We start from the raw sequence: 19,802 nt of genomic DNA on the forward strand, positions 1-19,802 counted from the left end.
AAGTGTGAAAAAAGAAAGCACTGTGCTGTCTTAAATGTCAAAATGTTGTTAAAAGTGCCAGTAATATTGTTTGACATTCAGAATAGTAGTTCATGTCCTTCAAAACATTCCACAGACTTGATAAGCTTCCACGTAAGGACACCGGATATTGGGTATCAGATCCATGTGCACTGCTAAAAAGTGGGTTAACCAGCTAGACTCGAGGACAGGAACATGTATGCTAAATAGAAATGTTGTATTCACCCCCCCCCCCCCCCCCCCAAAAAAAACACTTGTGCAATAATATCATTTTCAACATATTTATTTCCATTAAAGCATCAAACTGAAATGGGAATATGTTGGAAATTTTCTTTGTTAATTTTGTGGGCATGTCCCTCTATTTCCTGGGAATGGCATAGCACTCGTATGTGCGGGGTATGCGGCCAAAACTGCAGTCTTTAGGTGTTGTATCGAGCTCCTCTGGTGGCACTGTGGCTTTGAAGGTGAAATGCTGAAGGAGGGAAGTGAAGAAGATGAAGAGTTCTATGCGAGCCAGAGCCTCACCAAGACACGCGCGCTTACCTGACGAGAGCAGACAGAAGTCCGTTTAAAAATCTTTTGAAGAAACATTTCTCCATGTATCAGCCATTTTATTGTCCATGATTTTCTTTAAATTAATCAGTGATTTAACATGGTTATTTTTTTCCCAGTATGATTAAAACCATGAGAAACATAATTCCATGGTGGAAAAAAGCCTCCCTGTTTTTATTTTTATGGTCTGATTTTATGTTCTAAACTCTTCTAAACTCACCCATGCCAAATACAACGAATGCGTCATTTTTCTGAAATCGGCCAACTGCATCCAGGAAGTTCTCTGGATCAAAGCAATTTGGGTTCTTCCACAGTTTCGGGTCTATTAGCACAGATGATAGCAGAGGGAAAACCATGACCCCCTAGAAAAGAAGTTTATGTTTGAAATAGACAGACATAAATAATAATTAATAGTTAAATAAAGATAATGTAAATACCTTAGGAATGATATAACCACTGTATTCAGTGTCGCACATCATCTTGTGTGGGACAGCGATGGGGGCAAGATCCATATACCGCTGAATCTCGTGGATTACAGCATCTGTATACGGCAGGTTCTGTCTGTCCTCTACTGAGGGCCAACGGTCCTGTCCTACAACCTCATCAATTTCCTGCTGAACACGCTCTGTACAGAACAAGTGAAAGTAAAAACACTCTGGATTCTGCTCGATGCTTGGAAAAGGAAGACATTTGTTTGATCTCACCTTGAATGTCTTGGTGCTTCATCATCAGAAGCAAAGCGTATCTGATGGTGGATGAAGTGGTTTCTGTGCCGGCACTAAACATGTTCCATACTACAGAAACCAAGTTGTCAAAATTATATTCTGTGTCAGGATTGTCTCTCTCCTGCAAAAAAGAATAAAGATGAAGATGAAAATGTTATGTTATGCATATTAAAACAGGCTGTTGGGATGTATCAATTCTAAAACTTGTAAATGAAGGAAGTTATCTGGAATTGTTTTTAACTGACGTCATGTCATAGTTTCACCACCAGAGGGTGTAATTAAATTTAATGAGGTTTTATAAGAAGTTTTAAATGCCATTTCTTTGAATCATTTACCTCTTTCATTTTTAACACAAAGGCCTCAATGAAGTCCTGTGGACACGAGGGATCCAAAGTATTCATCCGAGCCTGTGCCTCACGTTTGCAATACTCTCTGGCCTCTTCTAGGTCTTTGAACAGCTGATGGTGTTTACCAGGAAAGAGACTGACTAACCTAGGGAATACATTATAGATCTGAGAAGAAAATAAAGAAACATCATTAATACTTTTATTTAACAAGGTTGCATTAAACTGATAAAATGTGATAGAAATCTTTTGTAACATTATAAATGTCTTTACTATTTCAAATAAACACTGTTCTTTTGAACTTTCTATTCAATAAAGGATCAAGAAAAAATGGTTTCCACACATTAAGCAGCACACCTGTTTTCAATACTGATAATAAGAAATGCATCAAATCAGCATATTACTGACACTGAAGAATGGATTAATGGCTGCTGATTTTAATTTAAATTAATTAAATTAATTTTATAAAATCTATTAAAATAGACTTAAAAATATATTATTATATTGTAGTAATAAAAATATTAAATTTATAACAATATTTTTTACCAAATAAATTAATCAATGCAACAAAAAATATACATATAAATATTAATGTATGAATATATATATATATATATATATATATATATATATATATATATATATATATATATATATATATATATATATATATAAATCTTAGAGTACAATACCTGTCCAAGAGGGCTGCTGAGAACAGTGAAGTAAGTATTCACAGTTCGAAGGAGAGACTTAAACTGTGGATCCTCAATTTCAAACCTATGCCCAAAGACAATGCTGCAGATCACATTGTTTAAAGCATTGAACAGCATGTCCGCAGGGCTGAATGCAGAGCCTTTGAGGAGAAAAGAATGGCAAAGAGCTCAAGTTTCTTAAATTTAGAGTGTTGTAAAAACTCACACCATGTTCTGGAACATGAGATGTGGCTTAGGTTAGGATTTATTCTTATTAGCCATTCACTACACACCGCACATTTGCTTTGTGAACCTATTGTACATGTTGCAAGAACTTATTCAACACATTTTTGTCTAAACAATGCAACCACTCTATGTTTGATTTTAGCGTTTAACTGATGCACCTACATTTTGTGGTTTATGTGTGCAGTTTGTTTCATCTTATAATCTAAAAAAAAGATCATATAAAAGTGATTTTACCTTCACATTTTTTAAACATTTCCACAAGATTCTCAGCCTCCTCCCTGACTCGTTCCTCGATGCTCCTGCGGCCCATTCCGAAGTTCTTCAGTGTCATAAGAGTGAACCTGCGCATCTCCTTCCATCTGTGTCCACTGGTGGACAGAACACCTGCACACAGAGACAACATTAACAGCATTTTGGACTTCAGATAAAAATCTGTTCAAATAAACCGTGTAAATCATAAGGGATCAAGCGACCTCACCATATCCATAAGTGGACTTCATCAATAGAGGATAGACGGCCCTGCCGCTGAATTCTTCACCAAGACCAATCATGGTATCCTTTAGGGCTTGATATCCAGAAATGATCACCACAGGAGTGTTTGCCAACCAGATGGTGACAACAGAGCCATAACGATTACTCAGCTAAAGTAAGAAGAGTTTTATGGGTTTGATATGGGACATTTCAATGTAACATTATGTGAATTATTAAAATACCATGTAATACAAATTATCTCAGAAATTGGTGACTAACAACCTTAAATATAGTTAACATATCATTCTGCTTTAATTTAGTCATAATGTATATTAGAGCATTGTTGTTTGAAGGTGTTTTTGTTTATAGTGCAAGTTCAGACAAGTAGCATTCTTTATGCAAATATAATATATCACTGCACTTAGAAGTGTTATTGCTTAAAGTTAAGTATTATAGACAGCGATTCAGTGTGTGAAAAAATAAAGTATAAACAAATCATCTTTGAGAAACAGCAATACTGGGAACTTCTGTCTGAAGGTAACTGCTTTCTGAAACTTCCCAAGAGTTCAGAAATCCCAGAACGGTGACCCTCACCTGGTAACGCATGTCTCAAAGACCCATAATAGAACAGATGCAATCTAAACCCAGTGAAAATGCACTGATTAATTTAAATTCTTCAAAGGCTGTGGTACAATCTTAAAAAACAAGCATTCATAATTGGCATGTTGCATGGAGAAGCTTTAATATCATATCATATTAAAGTTTACCTGCACGGGCAATAATCGCCAATATCAGATTTATAACTGAATTATAATATCAAATAGGTCTACCAACCAACCTCTAGGTAATATTTGTAGGCTTCCTTGATATTAAATTGAAATAAATTTCCCAGCAGTGGATTAGGCGCAGGTCCTGGAGGGAGCCGCTCAAAACTGCTCTGCTTTCCTCGAATCTTCCACAGCAATATCAGAACCAAGACAGCCATGACAACAGACACTACATTCGTCTTCAGTGCCAACAATATATCCATCTTCAGATTTCACTAGACAGTTCTTCTGAACCGATACGCAGTAAGGAACTGAAAACAAAGCTTGGCTCTGGGTTGATAACAGGTTTTTGAAAACCAAGCATGCATTTCTAAATTGGTGGGTGTTTCTAAATCATGCAATGAAAACAATGGCCCTTACCTGACCCCACCCTCAGACACAATGTTGTCATAAGCAAATCAGGTATCCGCGGTGGAAAACACCCCTCCATTCAAGCACCTGAGAGGCTGCGACTGTCAAGGACTTGCTGTGTTGTGACAATAATGGCAGTAGAACATTAAAGCAATTATTATATGTTGCCACTGAATTCTGCACCAAGACCAACCACAGTATCCTTTAGGGCTTGATATCCAGAAATGATCACCACAGAAGTGTTTGCCAACTAGATGGTGACAACAGAGCCATACTTTTTGTTCAGCTAAGGGAAGAACAGCAAGAACAGATGAATAACCATATGCAAATGTATCCAAGTATACTTATTTATATAAGTGGTACAGATATAGTTACAATGTGCTTTAGTCAGCAATTCAGATTTTATAAAGAAAAACTGATTTTGAGTTTTTTTTTTTACCAAAACTATATTTTGTTTAGTACTTATACTGTTGCAGATAAAGTCATATAATTAGGAATAAATTGTAGATTCTCAGGCAAAATGTAAATTTTTAAACTGCTAATTTCAAACCATTATGCTAATACAGCTAGCTGGATGTCAGGGGTGGGGTAAATTGTAATAAATCTGAGAACTTTCATGTTGTCTATATCGAGCCATTTAGCAGCTCAAAGCCAAAGGAAGTGTGGGTAATATGTAATATGTGCCATATTCAGTCTCTGGATCCACCAAGCATGCACTCTAGGTTTAAAAACATTGATTTGTCACCATTGTGACTCTGTTTGAGAACATTCATACATAGGCGCAAATGTACACACACATTTACAGTTTTTTGTTAGATCTACATGTTCTTTATCTAGGTACACTGGAGTTGAGTGTACATTAAGCAGAAATACTGTTAAGTAAGTTTGTTCCATAGTCCAATTTAAACACACACACACACACACACACACACACATTCATTCCTGCTTTAAATAGAAAGTGGACCTGAGCTGTGGTCAGTCACAGAAAGTGAGCCATTGTTTTGAATTGGTCTTTTGGATTGTTTCAATAAACCATTATTATTATTATTATTATTATTATTATTGAAGCATATTGCATAATGTGGCTGCGTTTTTACCTCTTCTGTCTAATTGTTACAACTTACCCCAGCATGTGCTACAACCTGCCCCGGCAGTGAGTCACACCATGTATTTGACATTAACTTGTAAGGGCTGTGATATTCTTGCAGAGGTTTGAAAAGCGTTACAACTATATCCGGTCTCCGATAAAAAAAAAAAAAATAAATAAAAAAAAAAAAAATTACATAAATAAAAAACACTCCCTTTAAATGTTGACCCAACCATTGAAGTCATTGTACAAATTATTAATTTATTGCATTCGTAGTTGAATTGCTCAGGTCTGTCTTGACACCTGTGAGAGAAAAAGCGTTTGAGCCTGAAGTAGCAGGTTCTAGAATGAGCATCAAGTTCGGTTGAGAAGATGCGGAGAGGAGAGTGGTCCAGCCGTGAGTCACAGCCGTGACGCAGACAGAGAGAAGGACAAGGCGCAGCATCCTCTCCATCCTCCATAGAACAAGAACGACTGACAAAAGAGGGGGAAAGAAATCGCGATTTTGAGGCTTGTTATCAGGTATTATATCGCTGCGTGAAGTATCTGATATTTTCGTAAAATATAGCTGGCCATCTTGTTTTTCCGCGTGAGAAAAACAGCCTGCTTGTTTTGTGCTGCGTGATGGAGCATCCATGTTTTCTTGTTGACACAGAGCAAGACTGACATGCTTTATAAGGGAATACGAGAACACACTGCATCTGTTTTTATATATTTAGTCGCGAGATGCAGGTTTTAGATGAATCTGATTTATTTATCTACGATTTAATCAATATTATTGAGAGATTGAAGACTGTCGATTTCATTTGTGCTCAATTCATTTCTGAATACGCCCCTTTTTTGGTAGAAAGCACAAGAGTAAAATACAAATGAAATATTACGCAGTCAAGCAGCTCAGATATCCTTTAAAATTATATTAATAATATAATAATATTCTTATGTAAAATCCTACGCTGTTATTTATTCCAGTTTTTTTCTATAAAATGAACGATTCAACTGTACGCAGATATTATAATCATTTGCAGTTTATAGATAGTTAACTGTTATGAAATATTATTATGTGGTTGCATATTATTGTCTTATTGGTCGATTTTCCATTATGAAGTAAGCTAGAGAACGCTTTGAATCTTAACCTTGCAGCCATTATAAAAAAATGAATAGAAATAATGGTTTTTATTATTGATAGCATTTTCAAAAAGAAGTGCCAGTTTATCATTACAAGAAACGAAATCTGTTACCATGTGGTCTATTTGTGTGGTCTAGCACTACCAAATACTGCTAATGTGTGAGCTTATTCCAGAAGCAATTATAAACCTTTGGAGGAATACACGTATTATTAAAATTAGCGAGTGATACTGAAGCTCATATTCACTTGGATCATTGCTCTGATGAAATGGTAGGCCTGTTCAGAACTGATCAGATGCGGAGTATCTAGACATTTCATTAAATAGGCATTATACGTGATCACAATAATAGCTCAATAAGATCTGATAAATTAATCATAGAGAATACGTTTTTACAGAACAAAATGTAAACTCAGTGGAGGAGTAAAATCTGTCATATAATATCATGATTAATATGCTTTTGAAGGTATCCCATTAATAAGTATTTTGATTTTATTATATGTCAGTGGTAGTTTATTCCAATGGATCAATGTTTTTCTCTAAATAGCATGAACTTGAGATGCAGTGTGGTTTCAATATTCTCTTTGGTCACATAGATTGCAGGCATTACATATACTGATGTTAAAAACCATAAAACAATGTAGGACACATACAATAGTGTTGGGCTAAGTCTAGCATTCTCCGATTAATTCCCTCAGTGTTTTTTTGGTGGCTGATTGAGCAGAAGACAGTTACGGGCATCTGAGATATCAAAGTAAATTGCAATGACTTTTATATTCAGCATGGGTCTCTCCTTTGTTCTAATAGACAGTGCTGGAAGTAGTGAGTCACTCATCCGCTCTGCAAGTCTCCATACTAAACTAAGAGCATCGCTGGGAGGCATAACTGTTGCATAGAGGTTCATGTTCGTGCGTCTCATATCACATATATTCACTGTTGTTTTTGAGCAGTGATCAAACAAAATGAATTTTGAGTGTTGAAGAAAGCCCAGTTCATTTAGGGTATGTTTACACTTGGCAGGTTTGGTTTGATTAAAACGAACTCTGTTAGTGCAGTTCATTTGAATAAGGGTGAACGCTGCCATCCGAACCTTGGTCAGATCTGCTTTCAAATCTCTGGTGCAGTTTGACTGATATATGTGTGCAACACGGACCAAAGACATCTAAACGAACTCAAAACAGGGTGTGATATCACAAAATGCGACCTGGTTGTATGTTGCACATTACAGTTCAGTGGAGGCATCAGAACCGCCTTCTCCTTAAAACAGATCTTCGTGTACAATGGAGGAATTCATGGCATTGTTTTGAATGCTTTACACATTTTATATGCTCTTCATTAGTTGATCAGCTGGTAAAAATGCCACCCTATGTTCACACATGCAGTGAGCGCGTTTCTGCACTACTTTGCTTTCACAGTAAGAAAATGTGCATTTTTAATTGTATTATTAAAAAATTATGAGCACGTCTATAAACGTTATGAAATTGCACTCTGTATTGTTATTTTTAACTATGCATTTTTAATGTACAGGCCCAATCACAGCAGTATGACTAAAGAGGAAACTTCTGAGGTGGAAGAGGCCCAACCGGCCTCTGAGTTCATCAGCCCTGTTCATGAACCCCGCAAGAAACCCATGGTGCATCCATCTGCACAGGCTCCACTGCCCAAGGACTATGGTGGGTTCCTCATGCTAGCAGTCAGATCTATCCAAATATGTTACAGAGAACAAGAAGAAATCCTAATCTAATAAGTTACTAGAATTCCACAGTATAATGTAGTGGTGATCTTATTGGCCGTTGTAATAAATCCCTGTATTTATATGCTCCATTTTATCCACTTCTATTATAGCGTTTACCTTCTTTGATCCAAATGATCCGGCTTGCATGGAGATTCTGACAGACCCTCGGACCACAATCCCAGAACTGTTCGCCATTATCCGCCAATGGGTTCCACAAGTTCAACACAAGATCGACATCATAGGCACTGAGGTAATAAAGCTTTAAGTATTTCTCTAAAGTATGATAACGTATTTATGCAATCTTGCAGAAACACTGCGTTTGTTTTACTTTATGATTGAAGACAGTGAACCATGAATAAATGCCAAGTGTAGAGAGATATATTGAGTTTCTGTCCAGCTGCGAATAGTTCTGTGTAACATGATCTATCGATAAACTGATGATAGAGTCTGGTTTCTAATCCATGGGTTGTGTATAAACTTGCTGAAGACTTTTGTCCTCTTCACTCTTTGTGAGAATTTTTTTCCCCATGCATGTCTAAGCAAATGTTTCTCAGCTTTCTTTTTTTTGATCTTTTTTTAATAATACACACTGGATTACATTATACATATGCTTAGAATGAAATGTGATTTTGCCAAAGTGATTTGACTGCAGTGCAGGAAAATAAATGTCAGTGGGATAAAATAATTTTACACATCTTTTACTGAGAAAGGGTCATTTACCAAACTTTTTATTATTTAAATTGACTAACATATTAATTGAAGTCTTTGTAAGCACTTGTAAACACTCATGTTCATATGCAACTATTGCTTGTGGTCTGTAAAGTTGTATGGGTAATGGATAAGGAGGTGTTTTGCTGTAGAAGGATGTCCCTAGAGGAACTGGAGCTGCAGGGATTGATGGCAGTGGTAACAAGCCTCCTACATTTGACTGATCTTTATATTGAGTCCTGCCTGAAATCAGCTTCACCTGCCAGGTCTCGATGAAGAAGAACTCTCACTGCCCAACAGTATTTGATCTGTACTCTAAGTAAAGGGTTTCATAAGGTTAAAAGTTTTCACAACCTTCCTAAGAGGACTAGCTTACCTGGTTTATGCTGGTTTCACTGGTGTCAGAGAAAAACAGGGCAAACCAGACCAACTTGAAAAAATACCTTAGGATGATTTTGAGTTGTATTTTTCTGCAGGGAAAACACAGGTAGATGATTCAAGTTATGAAGATTTGGGATGGATGGCATTTTTCATATTTTTTACTTATACACAAATCTTTTTGATGTCTTTTGGTATGTACAGTAAATGAACATGTGTTCATTTTCAGTTAATATGCACTCTAATAAGTGGGATTGTTGCATATCAGCTCTAAGTTTTCCACAAAATGGCTGTTATACATTTAGAAAAAGTGTTCTTAAGGATGACTCAGCAATAAGGCTTCTTTCTATCACACATCATTGATATTAATTGGCTTAATTTTTCATCATTAGAGTGCATCTCACTAATATGGCTCTCGTCCAGCTTTGAAAGTGGCCATTTGCTTTTGAAAAGCTTCATCTACTCAAGAACGTAATTGCCTGCAGAACCGCATTAGTTATTAATTGGCTTCCAGTTACATGGAAATTCATCATATGTTGATTAACTCTTCATGTTCTTTCACATTGTCACGTTCAGATTTTAAAGCGAGGTTGCCATGTGAATGACCGTGATGGCCTGACGGATATGACTCTTCTCCACTACTGCTGCAAAGCAGGAGCTCACGGAGTGGGTGAGTGACACTGGAGTTGACGGTTGGAGTTCTTTGCCCTTACTTGCCCTTACTAATCCACATTCCAAATATGACATTTCTCTGTAATTGAGGTCATTACGACTTTAAAATTCTAAATCCTTTAAAAGCTCTAACCTTGCTGTGCATTTCACACGTGCCGACATAATAAACGTGAATCGTGTGACCGTTGGTATAGTAACAATGTGTTTTCTTTTCAGGTGATCCTGAGGCAGCGCTCCGGCTGTCCAATCAGCTGCTAGCTCTGGGAGCTGATGTGAGTCTGCGCAGTCGCTGGACCAACATGAATGCCCTACATTATGCAGCTTACTTCGATGTCCCAGAACTGATTCGTGTTTTGCTTAAAGGCTCCAAGCCTAAAGGTGAATTTCAAAAGCATAAACAGTATTTGTATTCATGACAGCGTCTGAACTTTTCAATAAGCCAAATGCTTTTGGAAACAATCTAGTCACATTCTCACAAACAAGCTGAGATAGAAAATGTCAAGTATCATGCACAAGGAAATGATGAAGTGGCTAATGGGTATTTGGCATCTCACTACATTTTCCACTAATAAAGGCGGCTGTCCTTCAACGTGTCTGTTTCTCTTCTCTCTACACAGTGCTCAACTCCACCTGCAGTGACTTTCATCATGGCACAGCCCTGCACATCGCCGCCTCAAACCTCTGTCTCGGTGCCGTCAAGTGTCTACTGGAGCATGGCGCCAATCCTACTGTTAGAGTGAGCATGAGGATTTAAACTTCACTTGAGTTAATCAGCCTAATTGACCTTGCTATAAATCCACTCCGTTCATATTAGATTAATGTTTCAGACATCTTTGTTGGTCTGTTTTTCAGAATACTCTCATTAGTAACCAGATCATTTTATATGAACCCACTGTATATATGAAATAAGATGCACAAATATATCCTACCTTTCAAAGGTTTGGGGTTAGTAAGATTTTCTAACATTTTAGTCTATTGGCTGTCCAAAGGTGCATTTATTTGATAAAAATGCAGTAAAATACAGTACAGTAAAATACAGTAAAATAATGTTGTGAAATATTAATACAATTAAATATCTGTTTTCTATTTTAATATATTTTAAAATAAAATTGATTCATTTTATGGCCAAGCTGAATTTTCAGCAGCCATTACTTTAGTCTTCATTAGCATGTTACAATCACATGATCTTTCAGAAAAAAAAAGAAAAAAAGTGACATGTGGCCAAGTATGGTGACTCATACTCGGAATTAGTACTCTGCATTTATCCCATCCAAAGTGCACACACACAGCAGTGAACACACACCCGGAGCAGTGGGCAGCCATTTTTTGCTGCGGCGCCTGGGGAGCAGTTGGGGGTTCGGTGCCTCCCAAATAATAATTTTATTATTATCAAAGTTAAAAACAATTTTGCTGCTTAATATTTAATTTGTGGAAACATTTTTTCTATGATGAATAGAAAGTTCAAAAGAACAGCATTTATTTATTTTTTTAAATAGAAAACTTTTGTATCATATTTTATAAATGTCTTTACTGTCTTCTGGATCATTTGGATCAAAGAAGGTAAATGCTATAATAGAAGTATTGGCCTGGTTGGACTATCACTAACAGATATAAACTCTCTGCATGTTACAGAATGATAAGGGTCAAGAGCCTGCTGAGGTTGTCCCTGACCCCATGGACATGAGTCTGGATAAAGCTGAGGCTGCCATGGTGGCTAAAGAGCTGAAACAGTTGTTGCTGGATGCAGTGCCTCTCAGCTGTAACCTGCCCCGTGCCACCCTGCCCAACTATGACAACATCCCCGGCAACCTAATGCTGTCCTCTCTGGGCCTCAAACTAGGGGACCGTGTGGTGCTGGATGAAACAAAGGTGAGATTGAAGAATGGATGCAGTGTTAAAAGTCTGAAGGACCTGAAGGAGAATAAAGGATATATATATGTGTATATATATATATATAAAAAAAACAGAACACCTCTTTTCTGCAGACTGGCACCCTCCGTTTCTGTGGCACTACTGAGTTTGCTAGTGGGCAGTGGGTTGGTATTGAGCTGGACGAGCCGGAGGGCAAGAATGATGGGAGTGTGGGTGGGATCCGCTATTTTATCTGCCCCTCAAAACAAGGTGTGTTCTCTTAATTTCTGTGTTATAAAAGTCATTTTATAATTATTGTAATGACAACAGCAAGCATGAATTGAAAGTCAGACTGATCACATTATTCAGATGAAACAATCTAGAGTTTAATATTCGGTGTACACGTCCATTCTTCAGGCATCTTCGCCCCTGTGTCAAAAATCAGCAAAGCTCTTGAGCAGACCCCCTCTTCAGTCACCTCCACCCCAAAAACCCCTCGCGTGGATTTATCTTGTATAACCGGCAAGATCAAAAAAGAGAAAAAAGAGAAAGATCGTGAAAAGAGTGAGTGATAACATCTATATATCTAACATCTATCTATTGATTTTAAGTTATGTGTTGTCCAATGTTCATTTTCTTATCAGTTTGTTATCAAATCATTGTTTAGACCCAAGTTAATGCGTGACCACGTAAAAGTCTTATGTTTACCAAGGCTGCATTTATTTGATTAACAGTAATATTAACAGTGAAATATTATTGCAGGTCAAAATAACTGTTTTCAATTTTAAAATGTTTTAAAATGTAATTAATTCCTTCCATGAAAAAGCGTATTTTTTAGCAGCCATTTATCCAGTCTTCAGTGTCACATGATCTTTCAGAAATCATTCTAATATTCTGAACTTCTATTAAAATAGAAAAGAAATCCTTGTAAATTATAACAGTATTTCACAATGTTAGTTTACAATGCATTTTTTGATCAAATAAAAGCATCCTTGGTGAGCCTGAGACGCTAGTGTATATCTGAAGTTTGTCATCTTCTCCATCAGCTCCAAGAAAGAAGTCTCTGTCCGGGGTCAGTTTGGATCCTGATGGAGTCAAGGTTGAGGTTGGGGATCAGGTGTTGGTGGCAGGCCAAAAGCAAGGGATCGTCCGCTTTTTTGGCAAGACAGACTTTGCTCCCGGTATGTCTATCTAAAAGTTTAAGATAATGGTATAATATAATGACATGAGAATAAGCCTGACATGATGATTTCCAATTTCCTTATTATTAATATGAAATCACATATAAGTACAATAATGTGCAGTAAGTGTTTAGAAGTTTGTGTGTATGGATTCTTGTGATCAGGATATTGGTTTGGTGTGGAGTTGGAGCAGCCCACTGGAAAGCATGATGGCAGTGTATTTGGAGTACGTTACTTCCACTGTTTGCCCAAATATGGGGTTTTTGCACCACCATCCCGTGTTCAGAGGTAAAATCTTCAACATGTACCAGAAAAAATGTTTTACAGATGTTTTACACAACTTGGGTTACAGTAAATAGGGATATGTTGTACTGTTTTGGTTATAGAATATGAGCAGACCATGCCTTTCATTTAGCTTTTATTCCTGAATAGCAAACACATTTGCAGTAATGTTTCACTGTTAGTATAATGATATAGTACCAGAATAATGTTAGGGTGTGGGGCATAAAAAAAATGTGCTAAAATACCATCTACGCTATGAAGTCTTTGTGAAACCATCTAGTGTAAGGTAAAAAAAGTATAATATAAAAAATAAAAAAAGGAAAAATTAGTATAATATAAATTGAAATAATTTTGTTGTTCAAATGAATTCTCCAAAAGAAACAACAGTATAATTTAATCCTTTATTCTTGCAGAATTGCAGGGCCCAAAGATCCTCAGGGTGATGGGTCACTAGTGAAGAAAGTCCACCAGGTGACTAGTAAGTACAACGATAAGAGCATGTTTTTCTAGTTTCTAGTTTTTTTTTTCTTCTGTTTTTAAAGCAACAATTTTCACAATCAGAGTGTGTGCAACATTATCTCACATTTAGTGCTTCATCTTGTGTGTATCTTGTCAGTTAGGCATACAGTGGCCTCTGCTGTCCATAATGTGTAATAGCAATAAGAATTTTTTTCCATTCTGTTCCGAAGTTCAACAATCAGCTGGATGATTGCACGTAGCAAAGAGCAGAAATATATAAAATGTTTTATACAATATGCATAATGCAATATGTATATGAATGAATAACACAGTCGTACATGACAGATTCAGGTACATGGTTGTAATGTTAGTCTGTGTCCTCCTCTGCAGTGTCCCAGCCGAAGCGTAATTTTAATGCGATGCGATCTCCGAAAGACATAACATCTGAAAGTTCCATATCCAGGTATGCTTGTGTCCCACAAATAACGTATCCTTTTGGCTTCAGCTGTGATCTAAAATGTATCTTGTGTAACAAGATTAAACTACAGCATTTTATATTCATGATCCGTTTGTGTTACAGCAGGTTGCTGTTCTGTTGCTGGTTTCCCTGGATGCTCCGTGCAGAGATGCAGACCTAAATCCACTGGTTACATCTTTAATTATATCTCCCTCCTCTTTCTGTTCCTTCTCAAGATAAAATCTCACCCACTCTGTGTACTACCAATATTCATGTGCTTCTCTTTGTGAACTACCCAGGCTGCTGTCCTGCCCCTTTGACAGCAATTCAATAGCAAAAAAAATAGTGCCTTGTCAAGTAACTAACGTCCTGCATTCCGATGATTGAATTATAGATGAACAATCTTTTATGAAATCAAAATCATTCCTACTAAAAACCATTCATATCTCTCTATCAGCTTGTTTTTTTATGCTAAACCGCTGTGGGTAGATTATTGGCAGTATTCAAGCTTGATAATACAGTCATAATCCACAAAACACCAGGCTTGTATGTCTATTTTAATTTGTAAAGGTGCTTTTTTGTTTTGTTTGTAAACATGCTGCTGTATTACGCACCTTTATTGTCTTACTTTACAGTATTTTATTGTATACAGACTTTGTTTCCTAAGTTTTAAATGCCTTTAAATGAACTAGTAGGTGACGCATTATTATTAGTAAACATCTAAAAACATAAAATGTTTCATTGTAACTGTAGTCTGAAAATATTGATGCTGCCGATGTGAAAAAGAGGGTTTTTGCCATTGGAGCCCAATGCTTTCTTCATCTACAGTGAAAATGTAAGAGTGTAGCTTAAAATATAGAATATGTTGCATGAAATAAGCAGGCATGGGCACGTTTTTAGGTCATAAACTGCTCTGAAATGAGGTGAGATGCCTGCTTTAGATATTAAAAGCTAATAAATCACATTTCATTTAATTAAAATCAACCACAAAACCAAAGCGCAAGCTCCATGATATTACAAAAGCTAAATAATCTCTTATTTAAAAAAACAGTACAAGAACAGTACTTAAATTACTGTTAAGAACCACGCATCAATAATGCAAATCTTGAGAGGAGGCATTCTTGACATTTCATAAAAAAAACGAGGTGACAAATAAAGAATTTGCCTATTTTATAAACCCAAATTAAAATACGAATCACAATCATGTTTCTCTCACCAAAAAACAGACAAAACAAATTATAGTTCATGCTAGTATAGTTTAAAGTGATGTACAGTTTATATTTTAACATATATCATCATCTATCATCTACAGTCTAATGTATAAAAGCTGTTAGGCCAGACTACCTATTCCTTCTCTCTCCCTCCATCAGTTTTCACTTGGATCAGTTTTGTAAATGCTGTTCTTTAAAATCCTGATTGTGAAAACAGTATGTGCTTATGATATCGTAATCAAGTGTGTGGGTAATAACAGCAGTATTTACTCCTGTATGAATATGGATAGAAACTCTGTCTACTTTATTACCACCTGTGGAAGCACAACTTGAGTAAAAGTGTCTGTCCCTAATAGATGACCTGGGATCAACCTACAGTAAAATAGGTAATATCACTATCGTGATCCCAGAGCAGGAAGATTTTGTTAAGGAAAGAATAAAAAAACAACAGCTTGGCTTGTGCACGCACCTTTCTTGTGAACACTTGGTCAACTGCACTGATTTACAAAAAAGAGCAACTTGCAGAATTGAAAATGCACTGCTTGAGCAGGTCTGGACGGCTTTTGATTTCTTCAGCCACCATGCCATTATTTCATTAAAGAACAACTGAATCTGTGTGGTAGGTTTAGCAGCGTCACTGTAATGAGTAGTGCATCTTCTGATGGAGTGCAAAGGTCAGCTTACAACAAACCTTAAATTGTGCATTATCATTTTGTGACATAGAGTACAGTATATTGCTTTGTGGTGACTTAAAGTTGTAGAACGCATCAATATGTCACTGTTATTTACCTTAATTTCAAGACAAGTCACATTCCGTTTTTTGATGCCAAAAGGACAGTAAAAGTATGACTGTAAATTGACTATTTCATATATAAGTATCTTGCACTGACTGACTCACCCTCCACGCTTTCAGAGAGTTTCAGTGTGACATCTAGCATTGCCGGCAAAGCTTTCTGTCATTTTATATCCAGTTGTGTAATTGGTATAGTTCATTTGTAAACATTTGTTTATTCGTCTGAGAAAATATATATTTTAATAATTTCACAAGGTACTTTTTTAATGTCCTGTGTTTTGTTTTCATGTTAACTATTCTCTGTAAATTAGATTAATGTGCATCTTATCATGAATTCAGTTTTGGAATTGATGGACAATATAACTGTACTGCATGCTGTCTATACATCTGCAGGTTTCTTTTTCCTACAGTATATCAGCATGAAAAAGCTTATTAATTACTTAAAGTGAAACTCTATCCTGACTATGGATATATGACTAATAAACATTAGTGTTTTATAGGCTACTTAGTTTGAATGTGTTGTTTTGATTGATTATACAATTAATCATATATAGCTTATCTATTAGGAGTGTAAAGGTACATATTCGTCCCTAAACTTTTCGGTACGCATGTGAAATTTTCATTTCGCACAGGTAAAGAGGCAAAATCTATGAATGCCGGTTAGATAACTAACTAAATTAGATATTTTGCTAAAATAGTTAACTTCTAAAAGTGTAAGAACTTCAGATCTCTAACTCCAATTACAATAGAACCATAATTAAAACATATAAACGAAACTCAAGTTTATTTCACTGAGAAAGCATGTTTATTCGTATAAAATTTACTTTTTTTTACACTGTAAAACAAAAGTGTACTTTTAAAAACAATGTTTAAAATCCACTGCGTCTGTGTTGATATGATTCAGTCATAAATTAATCTGATTCGGGATGATCGTCGGGAGCGCGCCTCGTGCTTTTGTCTGGGCAGGTTGTCTGTCTCTTTCTACGTGCACGTCGATTCTTGAACCAGACCTAAAATTAAAATAAAAAAATTGCATTTTAGTTATTTTATTTTCAGATATAGGCTAATCGTTAGCACATATTATGAATTCGCCTATTATTAGCCTACTGATAAAGAGCGCTTTCTTACCCGCACAGTCTCCTCGCTGAGCCCGGTGTTCTTGGATAACTCCGCCCGGGTTTCAGCGCTCGGGTAGTCGGTGATTGCGAAGAGCCGCTCGAGCTGCTCCGTCTGGTTGTCGGTAAAAACTGTTCGGATTCGACTGCGCTGTCTCTGAGCTACAGTTTGGTGGTAGTGATTCTCAGCTGTATCACAACCTAAAAAAAAAAAATTATTATTAATAAAAATTAATTACACTTTTTAGATAAAATAGCCTATAGGGTAAATAAATAAATAATCATACCTGATGCGGCAAAAGGCCACGGCTGACCTGCATAGTAATTTGTATTAAAGGTCGGTTGATAATATGAGACTGGAACACAGCAGCTGTACATTCCTGCATTCCATGATGGAGATGGAAAGTTCAGCATGAGTGCTGCATGGTCACCATGACCTCTAGATCCATCCCGGTAGAGCGGGTCCAGTTTGGTCAAGTGCCCTGGGAAATCTTGAGAAGATGCTGGATGATCCACTCCAGGTGATTCTGTTGTTTGTTTGCTGGCGTCTCCCAAGATGTAATCAATAGAGAAGTCTGAAAATTTCAGCGTTGCCATGTTCAAGTAGGGGCCTACAGAAGCTGCTGTGACTATATAGCTCTGTTCTCTCTCAATAATGACATGGAGCTGGAGAGTTGTATTTGTACCCCCTGTATCGTTTTAACTGAGGTATTAATGTATTTAATATTGGTCCATTAACACCTCTTTGTAAAGGTGGAAGTCAAAGGAAATTAACTTCTGTAGATCCACTTTGAAGATCCTTAAACCCTTTTATCCTGGCACTTGCAATTCACCTGTGATGATACTAGGCTACTTATGAATGTTTATTAATCACACTTCAATACTTTGTTAGTAGCCTGCATACATCAGATTATTGATTTCATACAGTTTACTGACATTACAATAGTTGTTTACAATAAAATAGTATGATAAAAATATTTTTTAAATTGTATATATAACTTATTATCACATTTGTGGAAAAAGTCTTATAGTTAATATAACATTTTTATCATAATAGGTCTGCAATAACTTTGATAACTTTGATGACACTTATGAGGCTTATTCAGAGGCTTATTCAAAGGGACACGCGCGCTTTGAAACTGTCACGTCATCATCCGCATTCTATGACGTAAAGATTAAAGTCGTTTTATTTCAAAGAGGTCAAAAGTGCTTTGATTTGTTCCTTCTTTCATGTCCATTTGAATTTGTGTTTTAATAGGCCTAATGCTTTAATGTATACTATTAAACGAGACTTGGTGCACGTAATGAAAATGATCAGTGAGTATTATTTTTCACCACAAACCTATTATATACTGACCGAAACATATTTATGAATATAGTGAATAAATGTCGCCATCTTGTGGTATTATTAAGGCAGTTTGATAAAACTAAAATAAATTAATAAATGCCTTGCAATAATTTTAATACAAATGTTAAAATCATTATAAATAATTGCTTAGGTCCCTTTAATATGTATTAACTACACTGGTTTATGATTATATAGCAAGTTAACTTTGATTCCGTGTAAACAATATTAAATTATAGCATGTTTAAATACAGTCTTTTGGATAGCATAAAGAAAGTATTGCATTATTATATTATAACTAAAAAAGGGCCAGTGTCTGTGGATAGAGAAATTATTCACATAATGCCAATAAATCAGGGTTAACTCAAGATTAAATGATCATGGTTATTTTAAAGCACAAGCCGCAGCTGTAGCTTAGAGATGTCACGAGTGGTTAGTCGGTATTGACTGAGAGAGTGTGTATTTTACAAACCAGCAAATTCTCCCGATATAACTCAGCTTACATCATTAATATTCGATTCTTTTTAAGCTACTTGGGTTTACAAAGAATTCACATGAAAATCCCACTGAGCGGATATTGGTTTTGCCTGTTTGCCAAATGAGATCATTTGATAATCTGCAAGGCCCACACTGCACATACTACACAGAAAATGACAATTCTGCATATCCTTCATTGTACTGAGGATTTTTGATGTATTAAACACAAACTTACAATTATGAACTTCAATGCCCTGGCATATCCCTATATCGAGATGGAATAGATCAGTTACAGGGATTTTGTTGCAAGAATATGCAAATGAGTATAAGATCTTTAAGTGTGAAGGGTTCTTGGCCCTTCCATTCAGATCATAACAACTTGTAAGCTCTGTTTGATACATGAAGTTCTTTCATTAAAAAAAGACATCAAATCGAGGGATTACTATTTCAACAGCAGGATAAAAGAGCACATAGGCCTATGTATTTAATCAGTCAGTATCTTCCACTTCAGAAGTACAGAAACTCACACTAAACAAACTTCATTTACATGATAAAGGCAGCCGTCTGATTCAGAGCATTGAACTGAATCATATGGTTGACCCATATTCAGTTCTACGATAGATTTATAGAGAACATCCATTGTGGTAGTAAGCATCCATCTGTACAGCCAGGATTTGCGCAATGCCACTGACAAGCATTGA

The 19,802-nt window shown here is 36.3% G+C and overlaps 3 protein-coding genes across 5 annotated transcripts; 1 reads left to right on the forward strand and 2 right to left on the reverse strand.

Moving 5' to 3' along the window:
• Positions 1–285: 285 nt before the first annotated feature.
• Positions 286–5,488, reverse strand: LOC109103162 (cytochrome P450 2M1-like). Of its 2 annotated transcripts, XM_019116517.2 has the most exons (10): positions 5,351–5,488; positions 3,887–4,512; positions 3,056–3,218; positions 2,812–2,961; positions 2,332–2,492; positions 1,631–1,807; positions 1,275–1,416; positions 1,008–1,195; positions 791–932; positions 286–561 (listed from the first exon to the last, which is right to left on the reverse strand). In XM_019116517.2, the coding sequence occupies exons 2-10, from the start codon at positions 4,076–4,078 to the stop codon at positions 377–379; spliced, it is 1,500 nt and encodes a 499-aa protein (XP_018972062.1). In that variant the 5' UTR covers positions 4,079–4,512; positions 5,351–5,488; the 3' UTR covers positions 286–376. The 2 variants fall into 2 exon arrangements, with proteins under 2 accessions (XP_018972062.1, XP_042627237.1); XM_042771303.1 differs by lacking the exon at positions 5,351–5,488 and having other exon boundaries at positions 286–490; positions 3,887–4,559.
• Positions 5,489–5,678: 190 nt separating this feature from the next.
• LOC109103175 (CAP-Gly domain-containing linker protein 3-like) lies at positions 5,679–16,668 on the forward strand. Of its 2 annotated transcripts, none has more exons than XM_042771301.1 (14): positions 5,679–5,835; positions 7,965–8,110; positions 8,283–8,422; positions 9,835–9,928; positions 10,147–10,308; positions 10,548–10,666; positions 11,563–11,799; positions 11,916–12,051; positions 12,199–12,345; positions 12,828–12,962; positions 13,127–13,250; positions 13,658–13,722; positions 14,094–14,166; positions 14,284–16,668. In XM_042771301.1, the coding sequence occupies exons 2-14, from the start codon at positions 7,981–7,983 to the stop codon at positions 14,339–14,341; spliced, it is 1,620 nt and encodes a 539-aa protein (XP_042627235.1). In that variant the 5' UTR covers positions 5,679–5,835; positions 7,965–7,980; the 3' UTR covers positions 14,342–16,668. The 2 variants fall into 2 exon arrangements, with proteins under 2 accessions (XP_042627235.1, XP_042627236.1); XM_042771302.1 differs by having other exon boundaries at positions 14,287–16,668.
• A 288-nt stretch (positions 16,669–16,956) lies between these two features.
• On the reverse strand, positions 16,957–17,920 carry LOC109103176 (homeobox expressed in ES cells 1-like). The gene is made up of 3 exons (XM_019116534.2): positions 17,567–17,920; positions 17,293–17,480; positions 16,957–17,174 (listed from the first exon to the last, which is right to left on the reverse strand). The coding sequence occupies exons 1-3, from the start codon at positions 17,874–17,876 to the stop codon at positions 17,076–17,078; spliced, it is 597 nt and encodes a 198-aa protein (XP_018972079.1). The 5' UTR covers positions 17,877–17,920; the 3' UTR covers positions 16,957–17,075.
• Positions 17,921–19,802: the final 1,882 nt, after the last annotated feature.

This window comes from Cyprinus carpio, chromosome A15, assembly GCF_018340385.1.
Source record: "Cyprinus carpio isolate SPL01 chromosome A15, ASM1834038v1, whole genome shotgun sequence".
NCBI lineage: Eukaryota > Metazoa > Chordata > Actinopteri > Cypriniformes > Cyprinidae > Cyprinus > Cyprinus carpio.